At 39.5% G+C, this 26,623-nt stretch overlaps 2 protein-coding genes across 4 annotated transcripts; one reads left to right on the top strand and one right to left on the bottom strand.

Annotated features, from left to right (window-relative positions):
* The first annotated feature begins 136 nt into the window (after positions 1–136).
* LOC135092184 (MICOS complex subunit Mic10-like) lies at positions 137–5,059 on the top strand. Its single transcript, XM_063990476.1, has 4 exons — positions 137–288; positions 2,211–2,258; positions 2,913–3,022; positions 4,514–5,059. The coding sequence occupies exons 1-4, from the start codon at positions 204–206 to the stop codon at positions 4,565–4,567; spliced, it is 297 nt and encodes a 98-aa protein (XP_063846546.1). The 5' UTR covers positions 137–203; the 3' UTR covers positions 4,568–5,059.
* On the bottom strand, positions 4,814–25,489 carry LOC135092159 (uncharacterized). Of its 3 annotated transcripts, none has more exons than XM_063990443.1 (5): positions 25,371–25,489; positions 14,467–15,199; positions 13,489–13,646; positions 11,859–12,066; positions 4,814–10,013 (listed from the first exon to the last, which is right to left on the bottom strand). In XM_063990443.1, exons 2-5 carry the CDS (start codon positions 15,164–15,166, stop codon positions 5,104–5,106), a joined length of 5,976 nt encoding a protein of 1,991 aa, XP_063846513.1. In that variant the 5' UTR covers positions 15,167–15,199; positions 25,371–25,489; the 3' UTR covers positions 4,814–5,103. The 3 variants fall into 3 exon arrangements, with proteins under 3 accessions (XP_063846513.1, XP_063846505.1, XP_063846520.1); XM_063990435.1 differs by lacking the exon at positions 25,371–25,489 and adding an exon at positions 20,462–20,589; XM_063990450.1 differs by lacking the exon at positions 25,371–25,489 and adding an exon at positions 20,075–20,095.
* Between the last annotated feature and the right edge of the window lie 1,134 nt (positions 25,490–26,623).

Genomic DNA, 26,623 nt, shown 5'->3' with positions numbered 1-26,623 from the left:
CTAAAAATATCAAATAGAGATGCAATTCGATAATTAGGAGTAAAATTATGAATTTACAAAATAGATATTAATACACAAAAAACAGTCATGATATTTATCTTATTTAATTAGCGGTAAAAATGTCACATATCCCTTTTTCGTAACGTGGGTCAGATGTATTTGTAAGCATTGAGGACGAAAAGGCTCCCGTGTCTTGCTACTCCATGGCCATGGCGACCTCCAGCAGAAGTGAAGATCTTTTAGGCCAGAAATGGGACCGATGTGTGGCAGATACACTCATCAAAATCGGTGAGGACATTCATTGATTCTTTAACTACAAGTTCATCCCTTTAAAATATATAGCAACTAGCGAGGAGGAGAAACATTGGTGTCTTTTTATATCCATGACACCTGCAGTTTTCCGGCGATTGTAGGAATAAATTTTATTAATAATACCGTGTCACGTCATTTGAAGGACGAGAGTGGGAGGGGAAAGCAAATGACAACTAATTTAGGGGCATAAAGAGATAAGACTGGCTTGTGAAATAAAAGAGTCCAATGGAAGTTTTTACACTTACCTTTCTCGATGTTTAAAGGGAAGGGAAGTTATATTTAATTGTTCCATCGCAGTTTCTAGCAGGGTAAATGTCACCAATAGCTGCTTCTTATGCATTCTGTTGCATCTCCTGTCCAGGACAAACAAGCTGAGGGACCTGGTGGGAAGGCGGTGTATTTGGATGGGGGAGGCCAAAACAAACAAGATTTGGGATACTTCAAAAGTCTAAGGAGGAAACATCGCTTTTGGGGAAAATACCTAAAAACTATTCAACAAACAGGGAAAATCCGACCCCCCCCCATATCCCCCGCTACGCTAACCTAACCCTTTGAAGTCACTAACTTTGCTATAATTTGGGTGCTCCATGAGAGGCCACTATTGGTAAGGTTATTCTTTAGCAGTAAATGTTTGATAGACTGTAAGATATGGTAGGGAAGCACATATATTCAGTTTGGCAGATAGCTTAACCTAACCTTTCTTTTGTCGAGTCCAGTGCAGCAGAGTTTAGAAGTTAGAATTTTATACTTGACAAACATTTTTTTGTTGTTTAAAGAGCAGAGAAATTATATGTGTGGCTTTTATTGCATTTTCGAACAGAGAGGAAGATATAGCGGGGAAGTATTCAATTTGGTTTGATTCAATGGTTAACAGTTTAATTACACAGTATTGTTACAATAGGTTTGATAGGAAACAATTTAATTTCATACCTGTTCGCTTAACTTACTAACCTCATCAGTAAATGCATGGTATGGTGAAAACAGCAAAGAAGCACTTATTTAGATCAAATTCAATAGGAAACAACTACTATGTACAACTGCTTCTCCTCCACTGGTGTTTAGCTTCTCTGCAATCACTCAGGAATTCAGAAACCTCTCATTAGTCTCAACTGACATCTTTAAATACTGGCTTGATAAATGACCAGCAGCACTTCCTGATGAGCCACCGATCTCTTAACACACCAGCACGATCCCAAACACCTCACTCCATCGAAGAGTTGAGCTGCTGGTGAACAGCAGAGGTCTTGTCAGCAGCCTCAGTCAACTCCTTCAATTGCTGGCTTGATAAATGGCTAGCAGCACTGCCTGGTGTGTCAAAAATCTCTAGATCCACCAACATGACTCAGAGCATCTTGAACACCTTACTCCATCAAAGAGTTGAGCTGCCAGGGAACAGCAGTCCACCTTAGCTGTGTCCCTTGGGGTGAAATTCTACAAAAGATTTCTACTCTTAATCTCTTCAGTACTGCAGTCACTTCATTTATATTCTAGATATCACTACAGGATTATATTAGATGCCCTGATAAACATTACCTTTAGATATGCACTCCTTAGTCTCTTTTACCTTATCCACAGCAAACTGGGGGGAGCTGGGAGGAAAATGAGATTTTTTGGTTGGGGGAGGAAAAACCTGTGAAATTTGGCTTCCCAACCTAATCTAACCTGTGTATTATATATGCACTGATGTAATTGGCTTACAACCATAATCCTTTCCAGAATCACTGTTGGAAGCAAAAAATGGTTGGATGGTAAGAATTATGTAAAGAAGTACAAACTGTATGAAGAATATTTTTTTTACCCTATAATGCACAGCTTAGTGTTTACCATTAGCAAATGTAGGTACAGTAAAGTCACAACAAAATTTTACTGATATGCACCTTCTCTTCATTTCTTTCCAGGTGGAGGCCTCACTCTGGGAGTCGTTTTCTCAGCTATAGTATTTAAAAGTAAGTTACAGAGTTAATTGTCATTACCTCATTATCTAATCATTCAATTACATGAATAAGACTTCTTTAATTGGACTGTAAATGATGCTTCTAGAATTTTACAGTGTGTCATTTCTTCAGATCTGCTCTCAAGAGTTGACATTTACCTGACAAAGAGTACAAGTTCAGTGTTGGTCCAAGTTTTGTATATTATTCTTGATGAAACATAACCTTTTGACAGTGACTTTCCCCTTCCCCATTTTCCTTGTGTTAAGAAGCTAGGCAGGTTGTGTTTGTTTCTGTTTCTGTATGCAAGATTCTTTCCCTCTTTGTCACATGATTTTCCTGAGATATAATGTGTTACCCTTCAGTACATGTTGGGGAGAAATGGGGATATAACTTTAGTATAAGCAGGAGAAACACAGATGAACTTCAGTATAAGCAAGAGAAACATGTTTTAATTTCAGTATAAGCAGAAGACAGATGAACTTCAGTATAAGCAAGAAAAACATGGATTAACTTGAGTGTAATCAGAGAAAACACTGATAAACTCAAGTATAAGCAGGAGAAATAGTATAAATAAAAATAGGGATGAACTTCAATTTGAGCAGGAGAAATAGGGATTAACTTAAGTGTAAGCAGTGAACAAAACCTGACATTCCAATTTCCCCACAGGACGACCTTGGCCATTGATTTTTGGAATGGGAGCCGGTATGGGAATGGGATATTCCAACTGCCAGCATGAATTTAATCAACCATTTCTTGTCAAAGCAGATAAGATATTAGTAAGTGCATCTGATTTCATTCCCTGTTCTGTTCAACTCTTAACTCTCAGGTACCTCAGTTTGTCTGGTAACATTTTCCAGTTGGGTGGGCTTGGATTTATGAGCCTCCACTTGTTCCTATCCAGACAGTTTTGCCTTTTCATGGAAAAGCAAAGAAAATATTAGTAAGTGCATCTGATTTCATTCCCTGTTCTGCTGTCAAGTTTTAGGTACCTGTTTTTATGGTGACATTTTCAGTTGGGTGGGCACAGCATAAGAGCTCCACTTCTTCCTATCCAGACAGTTTTGCCTTTCCCTGTTCAGGACCAATCCTTATAGCACATATTTCACTTCTTTTTGCCATCCCTTTATCTTCTTTGTTAATAGGAACACTTCTCCCATTCAGCTGTATATGCCTTGAAATTATGTGAGTGAAAAGTGGTTTTGGCATGGTGTGTGACCCTTTTAAAAATGGAGGATCTTGGATGCAACTCTGGTGAAGTAGGTGTATGAAAAGAGTAATATTAAAAAGTTTTTTTTTTTTTTTTTTTTTTTTTTTTTTTTTTTTGTCTTTAATATAGAATGTAGTGTTTTTCCTTTCTATGTTGCAGTTCACCATACAGAGAAGGGGGATTCCTAGCCCCCTTTGCTCTGACCCTTTTGGTCACCTCTTATACCATGCAGATAATACAATGCAGTATTCTTAACTCCTGCCAAAGCCCCAGACGGGCATAAAAGTGTGAATGTGTGGTGCCTTGTCTGGGCCACCCCTATGTGGGATTATCACCCTGGTATGCAAGTAGATAGGATGTAATGGGCATCAAGGAACAGCTGTTGTAGCAGAATGAAAAATTGTTTGAAGTGACTTGCTTTTGGAGTTTATTTACCTATAGTAGATCTATTTTGTACTTAGCATTTAGGTGTGGCCCCATTGGGGATTTGACTTTCCATTGCCCTGCTAAGTCTATCTGTGGTGTGTCTTGGATGATCTGGGAATACCCTCATGGCAGGTGCTGAAGCGGAAGTTTTCGTAATAGATAGTGACCAGAAGTGATCTCTGTCACCAGCCTCTCCTGACCTTTGGTATGTGGCTGTGGCCAGTCACTGTATGACCTTGATGATGTAGTGTCATGGCATATACACCAAGATCATTGCTGTTATCCTCAAATAAATGAAACATTTATATTTTTCATCCTTATTAGAGAAATGGATGTGATCAGACATGTTGAAGCAATAAATAGTTAACATGTCAGACAAAAAAATGAGTATTGTGACTGACGTGGCAGAGCAATGGGCAGGGGAATTGCTGTGCAGGCCACACCTAAATGCTGTGCACAAAATAAATTTACCAGTTCCTAAGAAGCATGATTTTGACTGTATTGGTCAAAGACATTTACTGTGAATGAAACTTTGATGAATGATTGCAGAAAATAATTGTGATCTCTCTCTCTTGACTTTTAACTTATTCAAGATATTTTATATTTTGCTCAGTGTTGTTATTTTATCTTTCAGGTCAAGCCAAAGTCACAAGGCAACTCAGAGCAACCTGCAGCTGAGGCAAACTGATGCAATGACACATTATGCATTTATTATATCTGTATAGTGAGATTTTCAGTTTAATCTTCAGCTGTAAGGGTTTGTCATTATAGGTTTACAAAACTATCAAATGTATATAGTTAAATTTTCTAATAAGTATTGCAAGTGTAAAACTGTGAATAGAGTACATACATGATTGTTGAAACCTGTGCTGCCTAACAGATGGAATTTAAAGTCAGCAGTAATTAAAGTATTTGGAACACTTAAGTGAGTGCATTCCTGATAATATTTATTTGTACTTATGTCTATTACATCACATAGAAAAATTCTTAAAATTACGTAACTTAGTATGTATCACAAACAAGAGGTTGATGCATCCCTGATGTGTTCAGATAACTTGTGACATTACAGAATGGCACACTTTTGATGGCAACAAAATTGACACGACTTCTGTTCCATGGTGAGAGTGAAATGGGCACTGGGGAAAGAAATATCCATCAATAATAAAAATATATCCTTCATTATGAGACTTTCTTTCACTCACAATTGATATTCAATTTCATGAATCATGATAGATGTTTGTCTGTCAAGTGAATAGTTTCCACTACACTGTCAAGATTGTCCACAAGGGGCAAGAGTCCTTCTCCCGTGTAGTTATCAATGGTTCCAGATTCTGCATCATCAGTATCTGTTCCTTTACTGATTGTCTCCCTATTCTGTTCATCATCACTCTTGCTCTTATTGCCTGTGAGAGAGTTGGCTGGCAAAGTCTGCTCTTCATCTTCACTCCCATCCTGCACTGTTGTTTGTTTAACAATTGAACCGTCACAAGAAATCTTTACTGAACTTACTTTTGTATTTCTCTTTCCTTCTTTTGAAGTGTACATTTTGTCTGCAGTCACATTTTCACTGATTGCATTACTATCAAATGTGTGATCTGAGCTGCTGGTTGAACTTTCTGGTGCTGTTTTTGATTCATTTGATATACAGTTGTTTTCACATAAATTTTTATTACAAGTGGAATTCTTTTGGAGGCTTTCATTGTCTTCCTTGATGATTTCACTTCCTTCTGACTGCTTCTGTTTGTCACTATTGCCTTTAGTATCTTTACTTTCATCTCTCTCTGAACAAATATCTTTATCTGTTATGACCATGACTTCTGCAACACTGTCCAAATTAGTATCTACATCATCAAGTTTTTCTTCACAGTCAGTGACCTTTGCTTTGATGTCCCTGTACTTCCCATGGCGGCCTGGTAACCACTTGTACAGATTCTTGTCATTGATGGAGGTGTACTGGTGCTTTGTCAGTAGATGATCAACAAGCAAATCACTAGACCTGTACCTCACTTGACACAAGTGACAACGATAGGGATTTTCATTAGTGTGTTCCCAGACATGCTCTCTCAGCTGCTTATATTTAACCAATCTAGCATGACAAAGTTTGCACTTATAAAAGCCTTTCTTTGGTCCATGGTGAACACTGCTGTGCGCCAAAACAGCCTCCTGTGAGCTGAAGTGTTCGTGACACCTACGGCATCTTGAACCTCTCTTGCCAGTTGTGCTACGAGTCGTATTTGCTGCAGGTGCGGCAGGTGCAACTGGTGCAGCAGGTACAGGCGGCGCCTCAACTCGTTCATTCACCGAGGGTTTGGCTTCTGTGGGTGTACTTTCACTATAAGCTTTAATGTTTTTATTTAATTCCTTAATGTCTTCATTGGTTACATCTTTTGGCACAAGAATGGGTGAGTTCTGCAGATGTTCAGGCATCTTGACCATCTTGTACACAGCACCATTCTCTGCTGCAAGGTCAACTCCTCCTACTTTCTGAGCTACATTACAAAGGCTACTGTTTTGTATCAAAAAGGTTTTCTCAAACTCTGGTATTTTGATGCATCGCTCCTTCATGTGTTTTAAAATAGCCATTTCTCGAAAATACCAGATGCCACAGTAGCCACACACTAAAGGTCTTTTTGATTTTTGTGATGCTGTCATCACTGGAACAACAACAGGAAACTGCATAACAGGACTAGCTAGAGGGCTGGTGGAGGCCGCTGACTGTGCTGCTTCATCTGCACCACCCGAGGACTCTATCTTTGTTTCTTCTGAATGGGATTTGTTGGGACTTTGTTTTTCTGGAGGTTGATTTACTTTTGATGAGGATTTGACTGGAGTTAGTTTTTCAGGCTCATTTTTCACAGATTCTTCTGCAGGAACTGTGCTCAAACTTTGTCCTTCAGAGGATACTGATTGCACATCAGAGGTTTCCATTTCTGAGACTTTTTCAGTGTCTGACTCTTCAAATACACCTTGAATGGATAATGTTTTCTTTTCCAGGATGTTTGGATCTGGAGATGTACTTTTTTGTACATGTGATATTTTTTGATGAGGTGGCATTTGTGAGGAATATTTGGTTGGATTTATTTCAGGAGATTCCAACAGCACATATGACTTCACTTCTAATGAAGTCTGTTTCTCTGAACTTGATTCTGTGCAGGACTCTGGATGTTTAACACTTTGTATTTTATCCAAGGATCCCTCAACAGCACTTTGTGACACTGAAATATCTGTGGGGGTATTTTGGGGCCTATTTGTGGATGAACCTTTAATGGATGCTTCTTCTCTTATATACTTAAACCCAAGTTCTTCTAATGATGCACCATCCATAAATTTCTTTACAACATCAGCAGGAACCTTGAGACAAAACTTCCAGATGTGGCGTTTCATCTCTGCTTCTCTTTTTGTTACTGCCAGGCAGTACTTACAAATAATAGGACCCCTAGCAGCACCTCTGCTCACAAACTTTGTGGCTGCATCTGATCTGTCATCAAAGTCTATCTTAACGGTAGTGTAATGTGCTTCTTCTATAGCATTATTTGAAGAGGAGGCACTCGATAGTTCTCCTTTGAGAGAAGACGGGGCATGTGTACAATCACGTTTCAAATGCCTCTTCAGTTCTCTTCTTCTGCGGTAAATTTTATCACAGTAGTTGCACCGGAAAACTTCCAGCTTCTGAGGTGGTTGTTCTGGTGTTTCATTGTGAGCCATAATCTTGTGTGCATAATAATCTGCCATTTTTGAAAAATTAGTGTGGCACAATTCACAAGTGTGATTTTCAGGAGCGGCAATTGGCGTGCTGGTTTGATCTTGTACTTCACTGACTTTGACCTTTTTAGGCACCTTTTCCTCTGCTGCCCAAGAAATGCCTCTCTTTTCTCCTCGACTGCGGGATTTAAGGCGGTGGAGGAACATGTGCTCACTCAGTTCAGCTTTGCATGTGAAGCTGGCATCACAGATTTCACACATGTAATAAAAGTCTGTATCATCATATACAAAATTACTGGACTGCTTAGCTGTTCGTCTTCTACCTCCACCTCTCTTAGTACCTGGTGCATCCTCTGTCTCTTCAAGCTTGTTAGGACATGGAGGCTGAGGGGAAGGAGTCGCATCTCTTTCGTAACTCAGAGCTAATTTTCTTTTTATTCGTTTCCAGTTCTGTTGTTTCTCCCTTGCTAGGATCAGGTCTTTCTCTACAGTGCTGATAATTGGTCTTAACTTTACCTGTTCACCAGATACACTGGCAACACTGTCCACAGGGTCTCTTTCTTTTGTCAGGACTGCAGGAGTAGTTTCTGTTTTAACAATGATGTATTCCTTGCTCTCTCTTTCCACTGTGGGAACTTTTGATGCTTCTATTAAGGTGTTAGGTTTATGCACTTCCCTCAGGACAATGACTGGCTTTTGGGAATCTGCTACACTTGATGCCTTCTGATCATTTTCAATTACAACAGTTTTTTTGGTGTCCTGGAAAACTACTGTTTTTTGAGGAGCTGTTTTTTCTAGTTTTTCCTTGGAAGAATTTCCTAGACTTTCAGAAAGCAACAATTTTTTGTAACTTGATAAACTAATCTTCAAGTGATCATTAGGACCAGAATTCAGCTTGGTGATAAAGCCTTTCTTTGATCTCCTTGCCTTCTGTGGCCTGAAAAATAATCTTGGTAAATCTTGGGGCTTACAGTATGTTGGCTCAAAACAACCACATTTTAAACTGTGACAGATCTTGCATGAGAACTGACAGTAATACTTTTCATCTTCATATGCCCCAGTAAGATGATCAAGCAAATGAATCTTCATCATATTTTCAGTTGGATAAGTTTGGAAACATATATCACAATGATATTTGAAGTGAGTGACACTGTGCTTTATCATCAGCCACTCGGTTTGATATACTTTGTTGCAGTTAGGACACTGGTAGCCAACAATGATGTTTCCCTCGTATGCTAATGCCGCTGTCTTTTCTGCCCTTAACACTGAGCCAAGTGGTTGAGTTCGAAGTTTGTCTTTTCTCTTATCAATGCTGATTCTGGATATCTTATTGACTGCTAATCCACTCTTTGATTTTATTAGTGATGGGTCATGAGTTCCCAAACTAGTTTTTTGCAACTGTTGTAAATTTTTCGGTGAGCCAGACACATTCTGATTGATGATTACAGACTGTTTGCTTGCATTTACTACCACTGCTTCACACTTATTTTGCCCATCACTGGCATCACCTTTGTATAAAGTAATATTGTTCACTGAGTCATCAAGTACATGCTCCTGTTTCACTTCCATGTCTTGTACAGTAATTACAGAAGACTTAAAAGATTTGTTTTCCCTGTTGACATTTGATGAACTTAGGAATCCACTTTTTGAACTTGTAGACTTGCTCTTAGTTTTCACATTGGGAAAAGTTCCTTTATAAGCTTTGCAAAGAAGTTCTGCAGACAGCGTGATGGGTTTCTCTGATGAAGATTCCAACCTGCCACCAATGTTGTGCTTCTTTCCAGTGGCAGCAACTTTCCTTGGCATTTCTAACTCCAGTAAAGCAGACATGTCTTCAGTCTGATGATGCTTCTTGAGGTGCAAGTCTCCAGGCATCACTGAGGAAACAACAGTTGTGTTCGCGGCATCAGGATCACGTGAACTAACTGCCGTGGTCATTGTTGTGGAACTATTCACAGTCACTGGAACACTGTCACTTACATTACTGGGAATATCACCTACATTAACAGGAATGGACACAACCTTACTATTGACAATCACTTTCCCATCATACATATTTTCATGTTGCTTTTGCTCTGCAAGTTTTTCTTTTAAATCTGCCATTCTCAAAGTGTAAGTAGTATCCCTTTTTCCTTGGATGTACGGCTTGCAGTGATTGTCAGAGCTTTTTTCTCCAGTGACTCTAACACTGTCCCACTCGGCAGCCGCTTGTTCCTTCTCCTCGGGATGCAACATGGCATCTGTCCACAGCTTCTTCAGTTCCCTGGAGTTTGCAGGTTTTCCCACTGCTGTCTCCATTTTCTTCTTTTCCGGTTCCTTCTTGCCTTCCTCAGCGCTGAACCCAACAGCAAGGATCCTGGCACCAGACACACTGCTGACAGCATTTACTGTTTTGGGAAGCTTCTTCCACTTGATGGATTCTGACGGTCCTCCTGAAAATGAATAGGTCTTTGTTATACAGTCTCCAACAATTAATAATATGCAATGAAGGTGATATAAAATAGAAGATAAGTATTAGAGAAAATTAACAAGTGGTACTTATGGTAGATGGCTGAGAAACTGTTTGAGTGTCTGACAGTAAATTACCACAAATGTCTTCTCTATACCATGTAAGGATCTATATGGAATTTTGATGATGCAGTGAGTAGTCAAGAATGTTGTATGTTACATAATTTGCTTGAAAGTGCTGTAAAGATATATCACTACACCACAGTTGCTGCCACACCACCTCAATCATTGTGAGGCAAGTACTTTGTCTCTGATAGTAAGGTTGTATTGCTGTTCATCAGGTGCCCTACTAGTGAGTCTATAGTGTATCTATATATCTATCTACCATGCTGATGTCCCTGCAAAAGTAAAGTGAGACAGTGTCCATACACAGAAGCACCATACACAGGCCTGTATTCAGAAACACTTTTCTTTCTCACTCCGACTATTTTTAAAGGCCACAAAGATGCTTACCTGGGTTCTCATCAGTGTTTCTCCTGTTAATAATGTGAAAATATTGTTAATCTGTCACTAGAAAGTAGAGGAGGTGCAGTGCAGAGGTGTTTCAGAATATGCCCCGTACACACACACACACACACACATCCACCCACATACAATCACAGTAGCTATTAAGGAACCTAGAAATGTATATCAACATGCTGAATGGAGTAGAACATGCAAATATACCATTTTTGGTGACTTTTTTTTTTTTTTATTGCTAGGAGCAGAATTCCACTAAATGGTTTATAAGAATCCTACAGTATGTGACAAGAAACATGAGTTATGTGCAAGCACCTTCTCAGGTAACTCCCCATATGGGCAAGACAGTTTAGTGGTCATATTGAGAAGTCAAGTAATCTGTCCTCACTTATATAGTTAACCAAGAGAGAACAAGAAATAACGAGTTCAAGCTTGAAAAATTTAGGTTTAAAAGAGATAGGAAGGAATTGGTTCTCAAATAGTGGTAGATGAATAGAACAGACTCAGTAATAAAATTGTTAGTGCAAAGTCATTAGGGAGCTTTAAGAGAAGATTAGACAGATTTATGGATGGGGATGATAGGTGGAAATAGGTAGGTATATTTCATACAGGGACTGCCACGTGTAGGCCTGATGGCTTCTTGCAGCTTCCCTTATTTCATATGTACTTATGTATACTGTGCATTTTATTTCCCTTCACTCTGCATTCCTGTGATTTGCTGACTTTCTGATAACTGACAGGTTACTAACACATAAGAGGACTTGAGATTGAGAAGATGCTTAACACAGAGGAAGATAGTGCTACAGGTGACTCAAATTCTGACAATGAGTATACTATTGGGAGAATTCCAACCTGGTATAAGCCTGAGCGATGAAAATGCAAGTTGTGTGTGTATCATTTTTTTTTTTAACATTAAGATTAATACTTTTCTATGCTGTCAAAATAGTTAATTAGTTTTCAGATTTTTTAATGCATTTCTTATATGAAGTTACAGTTTTCCCAACACTACATAAATAATGGTTTTCAAAGATAATTCTTCACAAGCATTATTTATAAACTACCAACACAATCATGGCAGTTTTGACCAAATCAAAAAACTTTTCCAGAACCTAAGAGGATTAAGGTACACAACTTTAGTCCTCGTGCATGCCTTGTCTTGGCTACTTCCTGTTTTTGAGGAGAGACAGCCTTGGTAAATGTATGATGTATGTATGTATGTAAGCAGATTAAAAAAGGCTGATTAGTTACTTTATCATTAGTTGCTTAATGTGAGCAGCTGTTTGTTATCCACATTGCAAGATCCAACTTACCACCACAACCACCACCAACACCACCACAGTACTCTCCTCCAAGAATTCTTCTGACATGTGATGAAGAGAAGAGGTGAGTTTTCTGTTCTGCTTCAGTCTTGAGGAAAACATTACAGTAAGGACAGTCTGTGAGGGGCCTGTCTCGGGGGTAAATGCCAGCCTTCTTGTTGTCCACCCGCCGATCAGTGAACCAATTTCGAACCTGTGACTGTACAAGAAAAATAGAGAAAACACTCAATTAATAATCAAATAATCTTCCACAAGAAATTAATTAATCACCAACTTCACTATCTCCATTACCATCACCACCACCACCATTTCATTTAACGTCTTTATTTTCCCTTACAAGGTTGGATGACGTATAAGTTCACCATTTTTAGCAGATGAAGATGACCTCCTCTCTGGCATTCGTTCTTCTTTTGTCTTCTTATACACACTGCCAGAACCCTGAGCAATCCATCCCCTTAAGATTTCCTAGACATAAAAACCTCTCATATCCCTTCATTGCTTTCATCCTATTCACCATAGGCACATCTCATACACCAACTTCACTCCTTTGCCTGGATTCTACACAGATCTCTGAATTTCACTTCAAGCCTCACTTGGCCATGTGAAGGGAAGAAATGAGGAGTATATGGGCAGGAAGATGCTAGAGATAGACCCAACAAGTATAAGGAAGAGAGAAAGACTTAATAAAGAAAAGGTTTGTGGATGTAATGAAGGAAGACGTATGAAGAAGAGAGGAGGACATAATAAAGAGAAGGTTTATGGGTGCAATGAAGCAACATATGTGAATGAAAATACCGTCACCAAAAAGAAATGAGTAGAACTGAGGGAAAAACTAATTTATATTCTGAGGCGTATTAATACTCCACTTTTCAAACGTTCTGATGGGTGTTCATTATCTTACATTCCAAATCTGTGGCAGTATTAATCCCATGAAGCAATGACTTAGGTACAAACTGTCCATAAATTTTCATGACAATAAAGAACATATCAATACACCCAGTAAGGTCTGTAGGATGAACAAAGAAAGCAAAAATATAGCAAAACGTTACCCTTATTCCATCAAAAGTAACTATGTCGAGATTTGAAGAGATGTAAGTGTGCATCCCTTCTTGATTACAAAAGAGTGCAAGTTTGGGTTATGCTACACTTTCTTTTCTCTCAAACTGGCTATGTTCATGACAGTGTTGGCAGATCCTTGGTTACCTTCAAATGTCTCATGTTTCTTATAATTCACTGCTATTCTATTATTTTTTTTCTTTTAAGGAAGGTAAATAAATGGAAGAAAAGGAAAACACTACACATGCTTGAGGCTACCTAAGTAAATGGAGTGAAATGACTAACCACAACAAAGAAATGAATACACATGCTGTAACTTCAAATGCAATCACAACAATAATATCACACTTAAGAATATGTGTTACATGCAGCTTTTTGTCACTTGAGATTTTCCAGAGTCAATACTAATATACTTAATGAAAACTGTGCAATTAACAGGAAAAGAACCATCCTGTGAAATTTAGTTGATTATCCTGCAAAATAAATATGAATTTCTAATATTGTGATTTTGAAGATTTTAAGAATAATGATAAATAAATAAATAAATAACACTAGCTTGACTCACCCAAGGTATCCCCATCATTTTAGCGAGCCGTGCCATGTGGACGGACGATGGAAAATGTTCGTGAATGAAGGTAAACTTTAGCAGTTCCCACATTCTCCTTGTCATCTGTATCCGAGATGTGCCAGACTTTGACTTGCCTGCCAGTAACACTGTTTGACCTACAGGATTTTGTAAAGGTTTAATGTAGTGATCATCATTTAAGTCAAGAAAAAAACTTCTCCTAAATCAAACATAATGAAAATTAAATTATACTTGGTTAATTTTGTATATGGTAAAAAAAAAAGGAAGTGATGCAACAAATGTTGTACTTAACAAATAATTCTAAAATGCTCTCATGTAAAAATTAATCATGAAATAAAAACTTAAGAAAGAATGAAGCACAAGATTCCAACTAAAACCACAAAGAAATTACAATATTAATACTAGTACTACCACTACCTAAGAAAAAAATAAATAAATAAAAATAAAATAAATAAAAATAGAAAAAAAGGCATAGTAATAATAATAATAATAATAATAATAATAATAAATAATAATAATAATAATAATAATAATAATAATAATAATAATAATAATAATAATAATAATAGTACAGTGGCTTGCAACATATTCATTAAGCAACAAAACAAAACTTTAACTATTGAAGATTTAAAACCAGATAAATTATTATTATTGTTTTCTTTAACTTGAGGAATGTAGCACACACATCATCATCATTACTAAGGAAAACTTGTATATATGTATGTTATGATAATGTACTGGTAACAGCATAGAACTGATCAGTGTGTACCTTCCTTTGGACATTCTTTTTCATACTAGCAGCCTTCTCCCACACACATGGGGTGGCATGCCAGAAAATGCAGACTTCATGCTGCAAATTATTCCCTACTCCTCAAGAAGCCATCGTGTTTCCAGCTAACATTTCCCAAGGATTAAGTTAGCATGTTGTAGAGTCAGCACCAGCACATCTCTTCCTACCTTCGTTGCTTGAGGCAGACTCACTGGCAGCTGCATTAGAACCACTGCCCTCTGCTACACTCTCACTAGTCACTGCCAAGTCGAATTTCTTCACTCTAATTCTGGGCGTCTCAGGAGCGCCACTGCCTGCCGGCGGCCCTATTGCATTTTGAGATTCTTTACCGCTTTTGTCCACAATTGTACTGTGGCAATTACTTGGGAATTCAGAAATACCCTTTTCTTTGACATTTGGCTGATCTGAGGTGGCATGTAAGCCAGTGATGCTCTTCCTTGCATCTTTTGCTTTCTCCAAGGCTTCTGCAATTGTGATTCTGGAAGCTGGAATGGTTCTGCTAGATATAACGCCCTTCTTTCGAGGCTGAGGTTTGGAAGGATAGGTAAGCAATGACAAGTCCTTCTTCATGTTATCACTCAAATGAAAGAAGGATTTTTGCTTTTCTGCTTCAGCAGAATCCTTTGTATTTGTCTTTGAGCTGCTGCTGCCATTATCAACTGCATCACTGTGAGCCTCTTTTACACCCCAAGGTGGAGAGGCATCCTTCTTCACACTCCCCAAGAAGTTGTCTAATAAGGCCTCTGGGGGGGCAGTAAGGATGTCATACTCAGAGCTGCTGTGGGCCTCAGCTAATCCCAGTTTCTCAAGACCATTATCTAAGTTGGAATTAGACAACTTAGTATCTTCAGGCTCATTAATCTCCATGGTATAAATCTTCTAGATGAATGCATCCAGAATCTGAAACATGAATGAATCATCTATAGTGGCTAAAGAACAGAAATCAGTTGGCAAGTGCTGGGAGTGCCAGTAAACATAATGAATGCGTAAAAAAAAAGAAGCAAATAATAAAGTAAACATCATATTTCACTACAAATTAAAGAAATCTTATTTCATCAGTTAGAATCTAGCAAGGTCTAAGAAAATAATAACAGCATAACACCAATGAACCATATGTTTGGAAACATTTATATGAATCCAGTACGCAATAAGAAAGTTTGCTAAATTTTTCCTATCTCTCTCTCTCTCTCTCTCTCTCTTTCAGTCTGTTTCCTGCAGTGTGTGCTGTTGGTCTTGAAGACCAGCAGCCTTTTGTAATGTGAAGAAGAGGAGCACATGTAAGTACTCTTACAGTTCTGCATTTAGTACATATCAATTACTTTGATGTGTTTATCAACTGATGAATCTAGAATAGCTCATAAAAATGAAATTAACAAATAAAGTCACTTAAAGAGTTCTCTTAGATTTTTGCACATTAAACATGACTTTTCTGATATATTCTGAATTTCCTAGACTAACACATGAGGAACATGAGGAAATATAGGTATTTTTCCCTTTGTTTTATAAGCACAACATATTACTTTGGTGTATTACTGAATTTCATTGACTAGTACAATGTGTAAAAGGAATGAGCAATCATTCTCACTCTCAGTTCTGCCTACACGGCACATTAATTGGGGATCTTGGAGGCTCAGGCAGCAGTGCCTCACTGCGACACAAGAAGTCCTAAGTTGGAATCCCAGTTCCTGATTGAAAATTTTCTTAGGTAACAATCCACTCCTTGGTTCATTCAGCCTTAAATAGGTACTGGTCTGCAATACTGGGAAGGTTAAGAGTGGGTGGTGCCACCAGCATCACCTATCCTCCTGAGTATGGCAGTTCAGCTTACTGATATAAGAAATGCCTCTATGCTCCACCTTAACTACTCCCAAAAACTCTAGTTGAAGTTCCACAAGTTTCTAAGACACTTTCATAGTTTTGAAGACAGATTACCAAGATTTCTATATCTTTAAGTGAAGAAACACTATTGAGAATCCAGCTAGTTACCTCTGTGGCTTTTAAAAATAGGGATGGTGAGAGAACAAAGCATTTCAGAAAATGAGCCATATTTATGGATCTCTATGACATTGCTTCCTTTACTTCCCTTGACATTACTCTACCTGTTTGCATATGCTGTTGAGGAGCCTTCCACTATATTGTCCTTTCTCTAATACTAATAATTAGTGTAGAGTAGTGAACTCAAGCAGCCTAGCAGGAACCTTGGGGTCTGTTCCTGTTTGTATTCCTTTGTGATTCTTTGTGCTTAAAATACCACTTATAATGAAGTCTTAATCAGTAACTATAAACTGGAGAGAGAGAGAGAGAGAGAGAGAGAGAGAGAGAGAGAGAGAGAGAGAGAGAGAGAGAGAGAGAGAGAGAGAGAGAGAGAGAGAGAGAGAGAGAGGAAATAACCACAACAACCTTTTAAATATTGTGATCATAAATGATGTACAAAACTTGCATAAACTATTATGAAATATGCTTTCAACTTAGCTTGTTTGACAGTCAAAACTCCAAACAATGTCTGGTTCAACTTGCATGCTACAAGGAAAAAAGCTGGTACAATTAAAAAACACCAAAGCATACACAATTCTGAAATATAAATAGGTTCTTTATGCATTTAAAACATTCAAATCAGATAGCATTCCACAACTGTGCATTCAAACAGGGCATGAAATAAACAATATGAGAATAACAATTCTACAATAAGAACCCAAAAATATAACTTGAAATTAATATGGCTGGATGCATATGCAGAGAGAGAGAGAGAGAGAGAGAGAGAGAGAGAGAGAGAGAGAGAGAGAGAGAGAGAGAGAGAGAGAGAGAGAGAGAGAGAGAGAGAGAGAGAGAGAGAGAGAGAGAGAGAGAGAGAGAGAGAGAGAGAGAGAGAGTACATAAAAGAAATCAGTAAATCGATGAGAGAAAACATAAGTGTCAACTGACCAACATCAGACTGACACATTCAAATTGACAGGATTCTTTTGCTTCTTCATAAAACTCACACAGGAGGGAAGAACTCAAACATGAAGTGATTGGTGATCTTGAACACCTCATACCACTCTTGCTTTGATAGGTTGGTTTAAATGGGCACCACTCATCCCTGGAGTCAAGCTTACCATACTTCACATGATCATGTGTAGTGCGTGTGTCTGTTATTATCTTGTATTAGTATCAAAGTGGAGTGGAGTGCGGAGTGATGGAAAAGGTGAACAGTAATATGCTGAGATGGCATGGCTGGACTGAATGGATGAAGTAAAGACTAAAAAAAAAAATGTAAGTGAAATTGGAGGTTCTAATAGAAGACAAAGATCTGGAGGGTGGAAGGATGAAGTAAAGAAGCAGATGTGTTAAGTTATTACTGAAGGGACAGCACCTGAAGTAAAAAGAAAGTGTTCAGATTGGGAGAGATAGAGGTTCTGCTGTCAAAGCTCTCTCCATAAGGATGCTCCTGAGGGAGAGAGGCTTCGGATAGATATATGGATGAATGATCTCAAACCTTGATCTGGGCTTTTGCACTTTGACTAAACAGTAAAGTCCAATAAATCCACTCAGGTATTGGTGATCACTTCTGTCCTAATTGTAACGTTTCAAGACTCACATTTACCTTGAGTGTCCTGCCATGAATTCAATCAAGTACTGGTGATTGATTACTTCTGTCCTAAATGTAATGTGCCAGATTCACATGTACCCTGAGTGTCCTGCCAAAGATTCAATCAGATATTGGTAATCACTTCTGGCCTAATTGTAATGTGTCAGACTTACATTCACCCTTAGTGTCCTACCATAGGTTCAGTCACTGGCAATGACTTCTTGTGGCCAATTTCTACAGCTTTCTAATCAATTCATCAGTGCTTTCATGATACTCCAAAGGGTCATGACAGGTACATAAAAGGATTCTTTAGTGTGCAAAAATCATAAAACCGATTTTGATTTACTGGGCTGCACCTGTTAACTCTTATGTACCAAAGCCATTTCTAACTTGATAACCAAGGGTAACCAAACTTTAAATGCATAATCAAGATCAACAGTCAAGTGACATCATACTCACTTCCATGTTGTTTAGTGTTTTCCATCAATCTTAACTCCTCCAACCTGCTGACAATCTCCTTACAAAACTTGACATGATATGTAAAGACTGTGAGAAAACATTTAACACAATGGAAGTAAGTTTGGCAGATTCCTCAACTTCTGACCAATTCTGCCATTATGATCATTATGACTTGACTTGTAACATATCAAGGATTTTGGCAAAGCATTTTCCCATGGGTTCCATTCCCAACTGTTCTTGTTTGATAATTTTTAACATTTTGATAAATTTCTCAGTTTAAAATTATGTAATTAAAAGGCACTAGGTACGATATCCTTAACATGCCCTACTTTATCTGGTCATAGGCTACGAATGATTGACTGATCAGGAAAAAAATTATATATATATATATATATATATATATATATATATATATATATATATATATATATATATATATATATATATATATATATATATATATCGCCGCAAAATCGCGGTCACAAGACGCCGAAGGGCGCTTTGTCCACGAAGCCAACGAGCACCGACCTCTTTAGTGACACGCAATCCACCAAAGGTGGCACCGCCAACCACACTTCAAGCCCTTAGGAACACATCAGAGACAAGGGATAACCCCCAACCTTCGGTATAGCAACTGGAATTCTCAAATTTACTGAAGATAAATGGTTTGACGTGTTTTTCTTTTTATGTAATCAGCGACTATAATTGTTGCACTTCCTAAAAAAATGAGTGAAAATATTCCCCACGTCAAAAGTAGCACTTAAACAGTAATCTCAACACTAGACCTCAGGGGCTCCCTGCTGGAGGAGATGCGGTCACGTATGACAGTTGCAAGCAAGTTTATTTTATTAATCTTAAATATCCTCTGCAAAGATGGTATCTAGAATTTCCTGTGAGAAAAGAATTTTCTGGTATGACAATCACAAGAAACAATGATTGCATACAACCAGAAATGATCGGTAATATCGTGTCTACTAATCTTCCTGGTTTCATCCGGGCAAAGGTATCACATGGATGGCTCACGAGAAAGTGGCCGCAATAATTCTTGAACCTGTTCAAAACCTGGTGCCACGCGTTCGTCTCAGCAAGCGACCTATAATAGTCTAGCCTTGTCCCTAAAGGGGGAACACCGTTAATACTCGGCGATTAACTTCTCTCAGGCCTCTAGAACCTACTATGCGGCCACAAGAGTAAGAGCACTGGCGGTTTATGACACACACACACACACACACACACACGATTAACCCATGATATCCAACCGTAACATCCATAACCCATCCATAGTAAAACTAGTTCTAACAAGCCCTTCTCCCTCTAACTACAAATGCATGTCTGTAAAGGCACACCCCAAAACCTGAGCGCACACACACACACACACACACACATCTGCTCTTTGCTCAAGCCTCACTCCCGAAGTAATCCAAAAGCATTGCGCAAGCGCGAAAGAGCAACTGACGGCTTAACATTACACCCTAGCACACTACTTCGTAACCTAGGTTGTTAAAGATATTAGAACTGTCGGCCATTTTGCTGTGGTTACCCCCATATCCTTGAGTGAGGCACGCTAAGTAACATACTTCCTAACAAGCCCAGTTGATGTTTTCACGACCTAATCTTGCAGAAGTATCGGGGTGTGGAGGCGGGACATGCATGAACAGGGGCCAGGAAGGAAGAGAAGGTTGTGGCATGACATGAAGTAGCGGAAACGGGAGAGAGAACGGGGATACAAGTAACGTCCGTCCACTCACTTAGGCGAGCGTCAACTGGCTGTCCATAGCGAGTAACCTGTCTCTCGAGCTGTGGTGGTGTGTGCTGCCTGTACCACGTAGTCAATATCTTGGCTGATAACTGTTTATTACTGATGAATTAGCTCACCTAGACACCAAAGAATTAAAGTACACACACAGAGCAAAAGAGAGTCCTCACGTAACACCCCAAATACACAGGGTAGATAAGAGGGGGGCAAGAATCGTGGAGCAACGTGCGGCGCACCAACAACGACACACACACACAGACACACAAACACTGCCACACCGACTCCCCGGCTCCTCTTCTCCTGTCGATAACTCACACTAGCCAGCGGGGCACAGCTTATTTCATCCTGTAAATCAAAACTGCAGATCGTAATGACTTACCTTGGCCACTCATGTAGGCCCCCAATTCAGCAGGAATGATTAATCACACACGTGTGACTCGATATCCTTCCACTCTCTCTACAAGCCCGTGAGCTCCGCCTGCATGTTCTCCATTTGTACCACGTGACCATGACGTCACCACGTGGGTCGCTAGCAGCTGCCGCCAACCACCTGACTCTCCTACCAAACCCTCCACACCCTCCTAAAACTGAGGGAGAGTCTTTTCATTCTTATTATTGGCAACATGGAGTGTATTTATGACATATATAGTGTAGAATATATACAAGACAAGGAGGGAAACATACTGATTCCCTCTAAATAAAATTCACCCCTCGGCATCTTCCACTTCTGTTCTCATGCTATGCTTTCAATGCTATGACTTTCTTAAAATGCTCGCAGTGTTCATACAAGTCAAGAAGAAGCTGCCACGATGCTAAGAGACGTCATATGTCTTCAAGAAATGAGGGATGAGGAGAAGGACATCAAAACACAGGAGAATTACATGCCCTTCCCAGGTGGGCGGACCAAGGGAGAGGAGTGAGGGAGGGAGTCGCCAGTGAGGCTCTAAGGGCAGCCTCTCTGACACACTGTCGGTGCGAGGAGGGACATCACGAAAGATTTACTTTCAATGTCCGTATTTGCTAAAGACAGGAGCCTCTCGCCACTCCATGGAAAAGATGTGAAGATGATTAGCGTTTCGGCCACACCCCAGCGGTGCATCCCCCCTTCCCCCCCACTATGTTTGTGATTGTGTGTGTTCTTTTCCTGTGGCTGTGGCGCGGTGGTGGAGGGGAGAGAGAGACAGAGGGAAGAAGAGAGAGAACGGGAGGGGGGAGGAGGGTACTACTATACCTAAGAGTACTGTGTTCCTATCGCACAGAACTTAGGTTTTAAGAGAGAGAGAGAGAGAGAGAGAGAGAGAGAGAGAGAGAGAGAGAGAGAGAGTTACCCATATGTAACTGATTCACCTTCAGGTTTGTAGGACAAGTACAGCATTGAGTGTATGTAATCTTTTGCGTCTTAGGAAAGTGTGCAAAGAGATCAAATAACTTTAATATAAGTAGCAACCTTCTCTTACTTTCGCTTAAAAAAAAAAAAATACAACACAGAAAGGGAAAACAGGGAGTGGTGACAGACTGCAAGACAGTACATTACTACGGAGGCACGTGAAAATGATCAGGGAATACATAATGATTGGGAGAGAATAACGTGACATATGGATGAAATATTGAAGGAAACCGATAGTGGAAAAATGGGATCTGTAAGATGTTCGAACGCTTGCATGGGTGACTTTTGGTGTCTGCGCAAGAAAAAAAAATAATAAAGGAGGTAGAGAAGAAAACACTGTAAAATAATAGGGAAACTTAAATTTGTTATTGGTTATATTATATGAGGATTAAGAGTGAGTGAACCACAGATGAAAAAAAAAAAAAGGAAAAGGAAAAAAAGTTTCAAATTGTAATAAACTGAGAAAGAGAGAGAGAGAGAGAGAGAGAGAGAGAGAGAGAGAGAGAGAGAGAGAGAGAGAGAGAGAGAGAGAGAGAGAATTATTCATAAGGAACAAGGAACACACACACACACACACACACACACACACACACACACACACACACACACACAAAGATGCTTAAACATTAATCCTGACAACTTAAATGTACTGGAGAAGATGGTATAGAAAAGTGATGTCCGTTTTTTTTTTTTTGTGAAAAAGACGGAAAAATAGGTATCTCTATATAAAAAACAGGAAACTCAGAGCTTGACTAAACATCCTGAGTACTAAACACACACACACACACACACACACACACACACACATACATCATCATCATAATCATCACAACAATGGCGTAGCTTTATATATATATATATATATATATATATATATATATATATATATATATATATATATATATATATATATATATATATATATATATATATATATATATATATATATATATATATGTATTTTTTTTTTTTTTTTTTTTTTTAATGTAGGAGGAACTCTGGCTCAGGGTAACAACAAGGAAAAAAGTTCGATTTTTATAAGCATTAGTGTGCTAGTGAGGGGCGGCGTTTGTCGGGTCATAGCTGAGTATCGGAAGGTACAGCACAAGCAGAGGTCAGGAGCAGTCTGGTGTCACAATGAATACAATGTCACATTGAATACAATGACCCCAGTATACGTTAGCCATGATGGCCATGTGGGGATGGATAGAGGAGGAAAACATTGGAGACACCAGGTTCTGTGAGACCACGTACTATATTTTGAGCCTTCCTTTGTTGCACCACTGCATGATATTCTAATGTCCTTATTTCCCCTTGAGTGTGTTAGAAAAAAAAAACCTCCCAGAATGCTCTTATTTTGGGATTATCTTTTTTTCTAAGTTATTGAAATGCCTCCCCTAGAAAATGATTGCACCACCTGATGCAGAAAAAAAAAATCATGCAGATCTGAACGTGCAAGTGTGTTCCTTTGCTGGCTGTAGAAAGAACGGTTGCCCTTTCTTCCAGTGAAGACTACGAAGTGATGCACAGAGAAGGGGAGCTGTTTGGACTCCATGATCAAGCAGATTTTTATCTTACAAAGTAAGATAAAAAAAAAAATTAAGTACGATTGGCTATAGGAGGAACGTTCCTTCTGGTTATCCTTTCTACCTACGAGAACGATCAAGTGGTGCACAATAATGAGAAGGGAAGCTGATTGTACCACGGGATGGGGTTAAGCGGATTTTTTTATCTATTTATTTTTTTTCTTTTACCTATAAGATGTATCCCTTGGCTTTAGAAAGAACGTTCCCTTTGGCCACCCTTTCTACCTAAGAGAACGACCAAGTGATGCACAGTAGTGCGGAGAAGGAAAGCTAATTGTACCACATGATGCCGGAAATAAACTATCAAGATTTTTTTACCTACAAGACGTGTATCCCTTGACTGGCTTTAGAAAGAACTTTCCCTTCGGTTACCCTTCCTACCTATGAGAACGAAGTGATGAGCATGCATAGAAGATAACGAAGGATGGATGGCGCCTAAGAAATTAATATTGCCTGTCATATGAAGCTGTGGTGCATAATGTTGTGTTTCGAATTGAAAAGGAAGAGCAATAAAATTCTTAAATTTGGTTCCTGAATTCATAGTTATTTTTCTCTGGTTTCTGTTTATTTATTTGTATTTCCTAGTGTCATGAATAGCTTATAATTGCCTTTATGTATCATAAGTTTTCCATATTTACTACAGTGAATATAATTATATTGATCCACGTATTTAGTTTTCTGTCTGGTTTTTCCCTTTCGTCATTTAATACAATCTCTCTCTCTCTCTCTCTCTCTCTCTCTCTCTCTCTCTCTCTCTCTCTCTCTCTCTCTCTCTCTCTCTCATGTTAACTCAGTTCTTCAAAGTTTCTTGCACTTTAAGTTACATCTCAACTATACATAATTCATCCTGAGTACAACAATCATAACTTAAGTAACGAAATATAAGAAAGAACAGCATAATTCATTAAGAAACAAATAATGATAATAACCCAGACAATATTCCTCGCTGGATTGGCTCTATATATTTTGTCTAACACACACACACACACACACACACACACACACACACACTGAACAAAAGAAGTTGAAAAAAATGGAGAAATAGCTCTCCGAATAGAGCAATAGATCTGTTGGAAGACTAAAGGAAGTGTGTAGTGAGTGCAAACTATAACATAGATCTAGATCTAGATCTAGAGAGAGAGAGAGAGAGAGAGAGAGAGAGAGAGAGAGAGAGAGAGAGAGAGAGAGAGAGAGAGAGAGAGAGAGAGAGAGAGAGAGTATAACCATGCAATCCTGTGAAAATACAAGGATAAACAAACACATTACTTGAGCTTCACCTAAGCTAGCCCGTCTTCCATTTTCCATGTTCTCACGCCTTCTATCACCAGGGACAGACTCCTACCGTGGTGCTCCTCCCAGTCCCAGCCTCACACAACAGACTCCACCACAAGCTTGCAGTCAGGCCACACTCACCCATCTCTATGCAAGGTTCTGTATGCTTGTCTTCCACGTTTCTTTTTTTCGTTTACACTCGATAAATTAGGTCATTTATTCAACAGCACTCGACTCCCTCCTCCCTCCCCCCCCCTCTCTCTCTCTCTCTCTCTCTCTCTCTGCACCTTTAATCTCTCACTTATCTCCTCCATTCTCTCCGTCTCTGTATAATCCTAGCTGTAACATGCCATCTTGAATGGTATTAACATTAAGCACATTACGGTACTATATGCATCTCCACTAGACTCTCTCTCTCTCTCTCTCTCTCTCTCTCTTTGCCCACGTAATTTTCTCTCGTATCCATCTTTCAGTTCCTCTCGCTAGTTTAACACTGGGTATGATAAACCGTCTTGCACGTATTAACTCCCCCAGTAAGTGGAGGCAGTGTGGAGGGGGGCTAGTGGTGCTGGTGGGTGGATGTTACCATGTTCTCCCCCTCTCATGTTTATCGCGTCGTGGGACGATCTTGTGGCGATTTTACAGGCTTTATCATCCCTGCTTGCTATCCGCGTGCACGGAGAGTTAACACACGGAGACGACATCCCGCTGAGAAAATAATACATGTACCCATGATGCCGGCAACTCTAGCGAAGAAGATGCCAACAGTGAATAAAAGCCCACTTCGGCATAAACGCCATTACGGAGGGAGGGGTGTTTGCCTAGGTGTTCATTTAATTTGGATGTCACACGTGGAATATTAGAGGTGGGTGGGAGCACCGGGAGTGACAGGGTTCCATACACAGCCGCAGGGCTTGAGGAAGCTTACGTTAGGCCTCACCCCTGGTGATATATTTTTACACATGGCCTTGATATCTTCTAACTCACAAGCCTGTGGCTGGTATATGGTAAAGAGGATATAGGGAATTACACAGCACTACTACCTTCACAGTAGATAAGCTGGGATGTCCTCTGCAGCAAGGAAAATCAGTATAAGGGGAGCAATGCCACGCTGGCTGCTCGCCACCTCGCCTTCTCCAGCCACGCCTCCTCCCCCTCTCCCTCTAACACTGGCTGTCGACTTCCTCGCCTATTTACCTTATTGCCACAATACTAGCCCACTTAATTAATTTAGTCTAAACAGGAAACAGTGTCAGAATATGTGTTACTCTTCTCGTACTCTTCATTTCTCCCTCGGCTATCATGATTTCTGGTTGGCTACGGAGCGGTGCGTGACCAGCCTGTCAGCTTCACCCTCGGAGGCAAACGTTTGCTGTTATAATCTTTCTCTCTCCAGTGAGGGATACGTTTATTTATCACCAGTACTGTGGCATGTATGTTTATGCTGAAGACATGCGAATATCTACATGAATGAAGGTTGTATTCTCGCAGACGACACGAGCATCACAGACTGACTGGAGTATCGGCCACCGCGTCAACGCCATCTATTGCCATCCGGGAGAAGCGAACCTCCTCCGGCCCTTGAAGAGCTACCACACACACACTCTCTCTCTCTCTCTCTCTCTCTCTCTCTCTCTCTCTCTCTCTCTCTCTCTCTCTCTCATCAATCAGCATACATAACCAGCAGGTCTATCTAATTCTTCAGCAGGGTAAACATGTGGGGTGGTTAACATATTTCTTCATTTCTAACTAGGCGACTAAATTTACATTTCAACAAATGCATTCCACATAAAAGAATACTAATTGAATGTCTACAAGATTAACTGATGTCTTTCGTCCCCCCCAGAGAGAGAGAGAGAGAGAGAGAGAGAGAGAGAGAGAGAGAGAGAGAGAGAGAGAGAGAGAGAGAGATAATGGTTAATTCTTTGCAACTCTTTAAATCATCATACCGTCTCTCAGCTTTGCGATTAATGATAAGAAATATATTATTAAAAAAAACATCTCTGGCTCATATTTTCGTGTTTTCTTTAGTTACCCTCGTCCTCCTCGGCTCCTCTTTGAGTCGTCTCCTATTCCCAAACGTATAATTCATGAGGCTTCCGTTTTTTATTTGCTCTCTCTCTCTCTCTCTCTCTCTCTCTCTCTCTCTCTCTCTCTCTCTCTCTGTGTGTGTGTGTGTGTGTGTGTGTGTGTGTGTGTGTGTGTGTGTGTGTGTGTGTGTGTGTGTGCAGAGGGAGGCAGGTATTGGTAAAAACAAAAACTAAGAGGAGAATACGTAGAACACGCCCACTTTTTG

This window comes from Scylla paramamosain, chromosome 3 (genome assembly GCF_035594125.1).
Source record: "Scylla paramamosain isolate STU-SP2022 chromosome 3, ASM3559412v1, whole genome shotgun sequence".
Lineage (NCBI taxonomy): Eukaryota > Metazoa > Arthropoda > Malacostraca > Decapoda > Portunidae > Scylla > Scylla paramamosain.
Note: the sequence above shows the minus strand (reverse complement) of the source record. Positions and strands in the feature narration are given on the sequence as shown.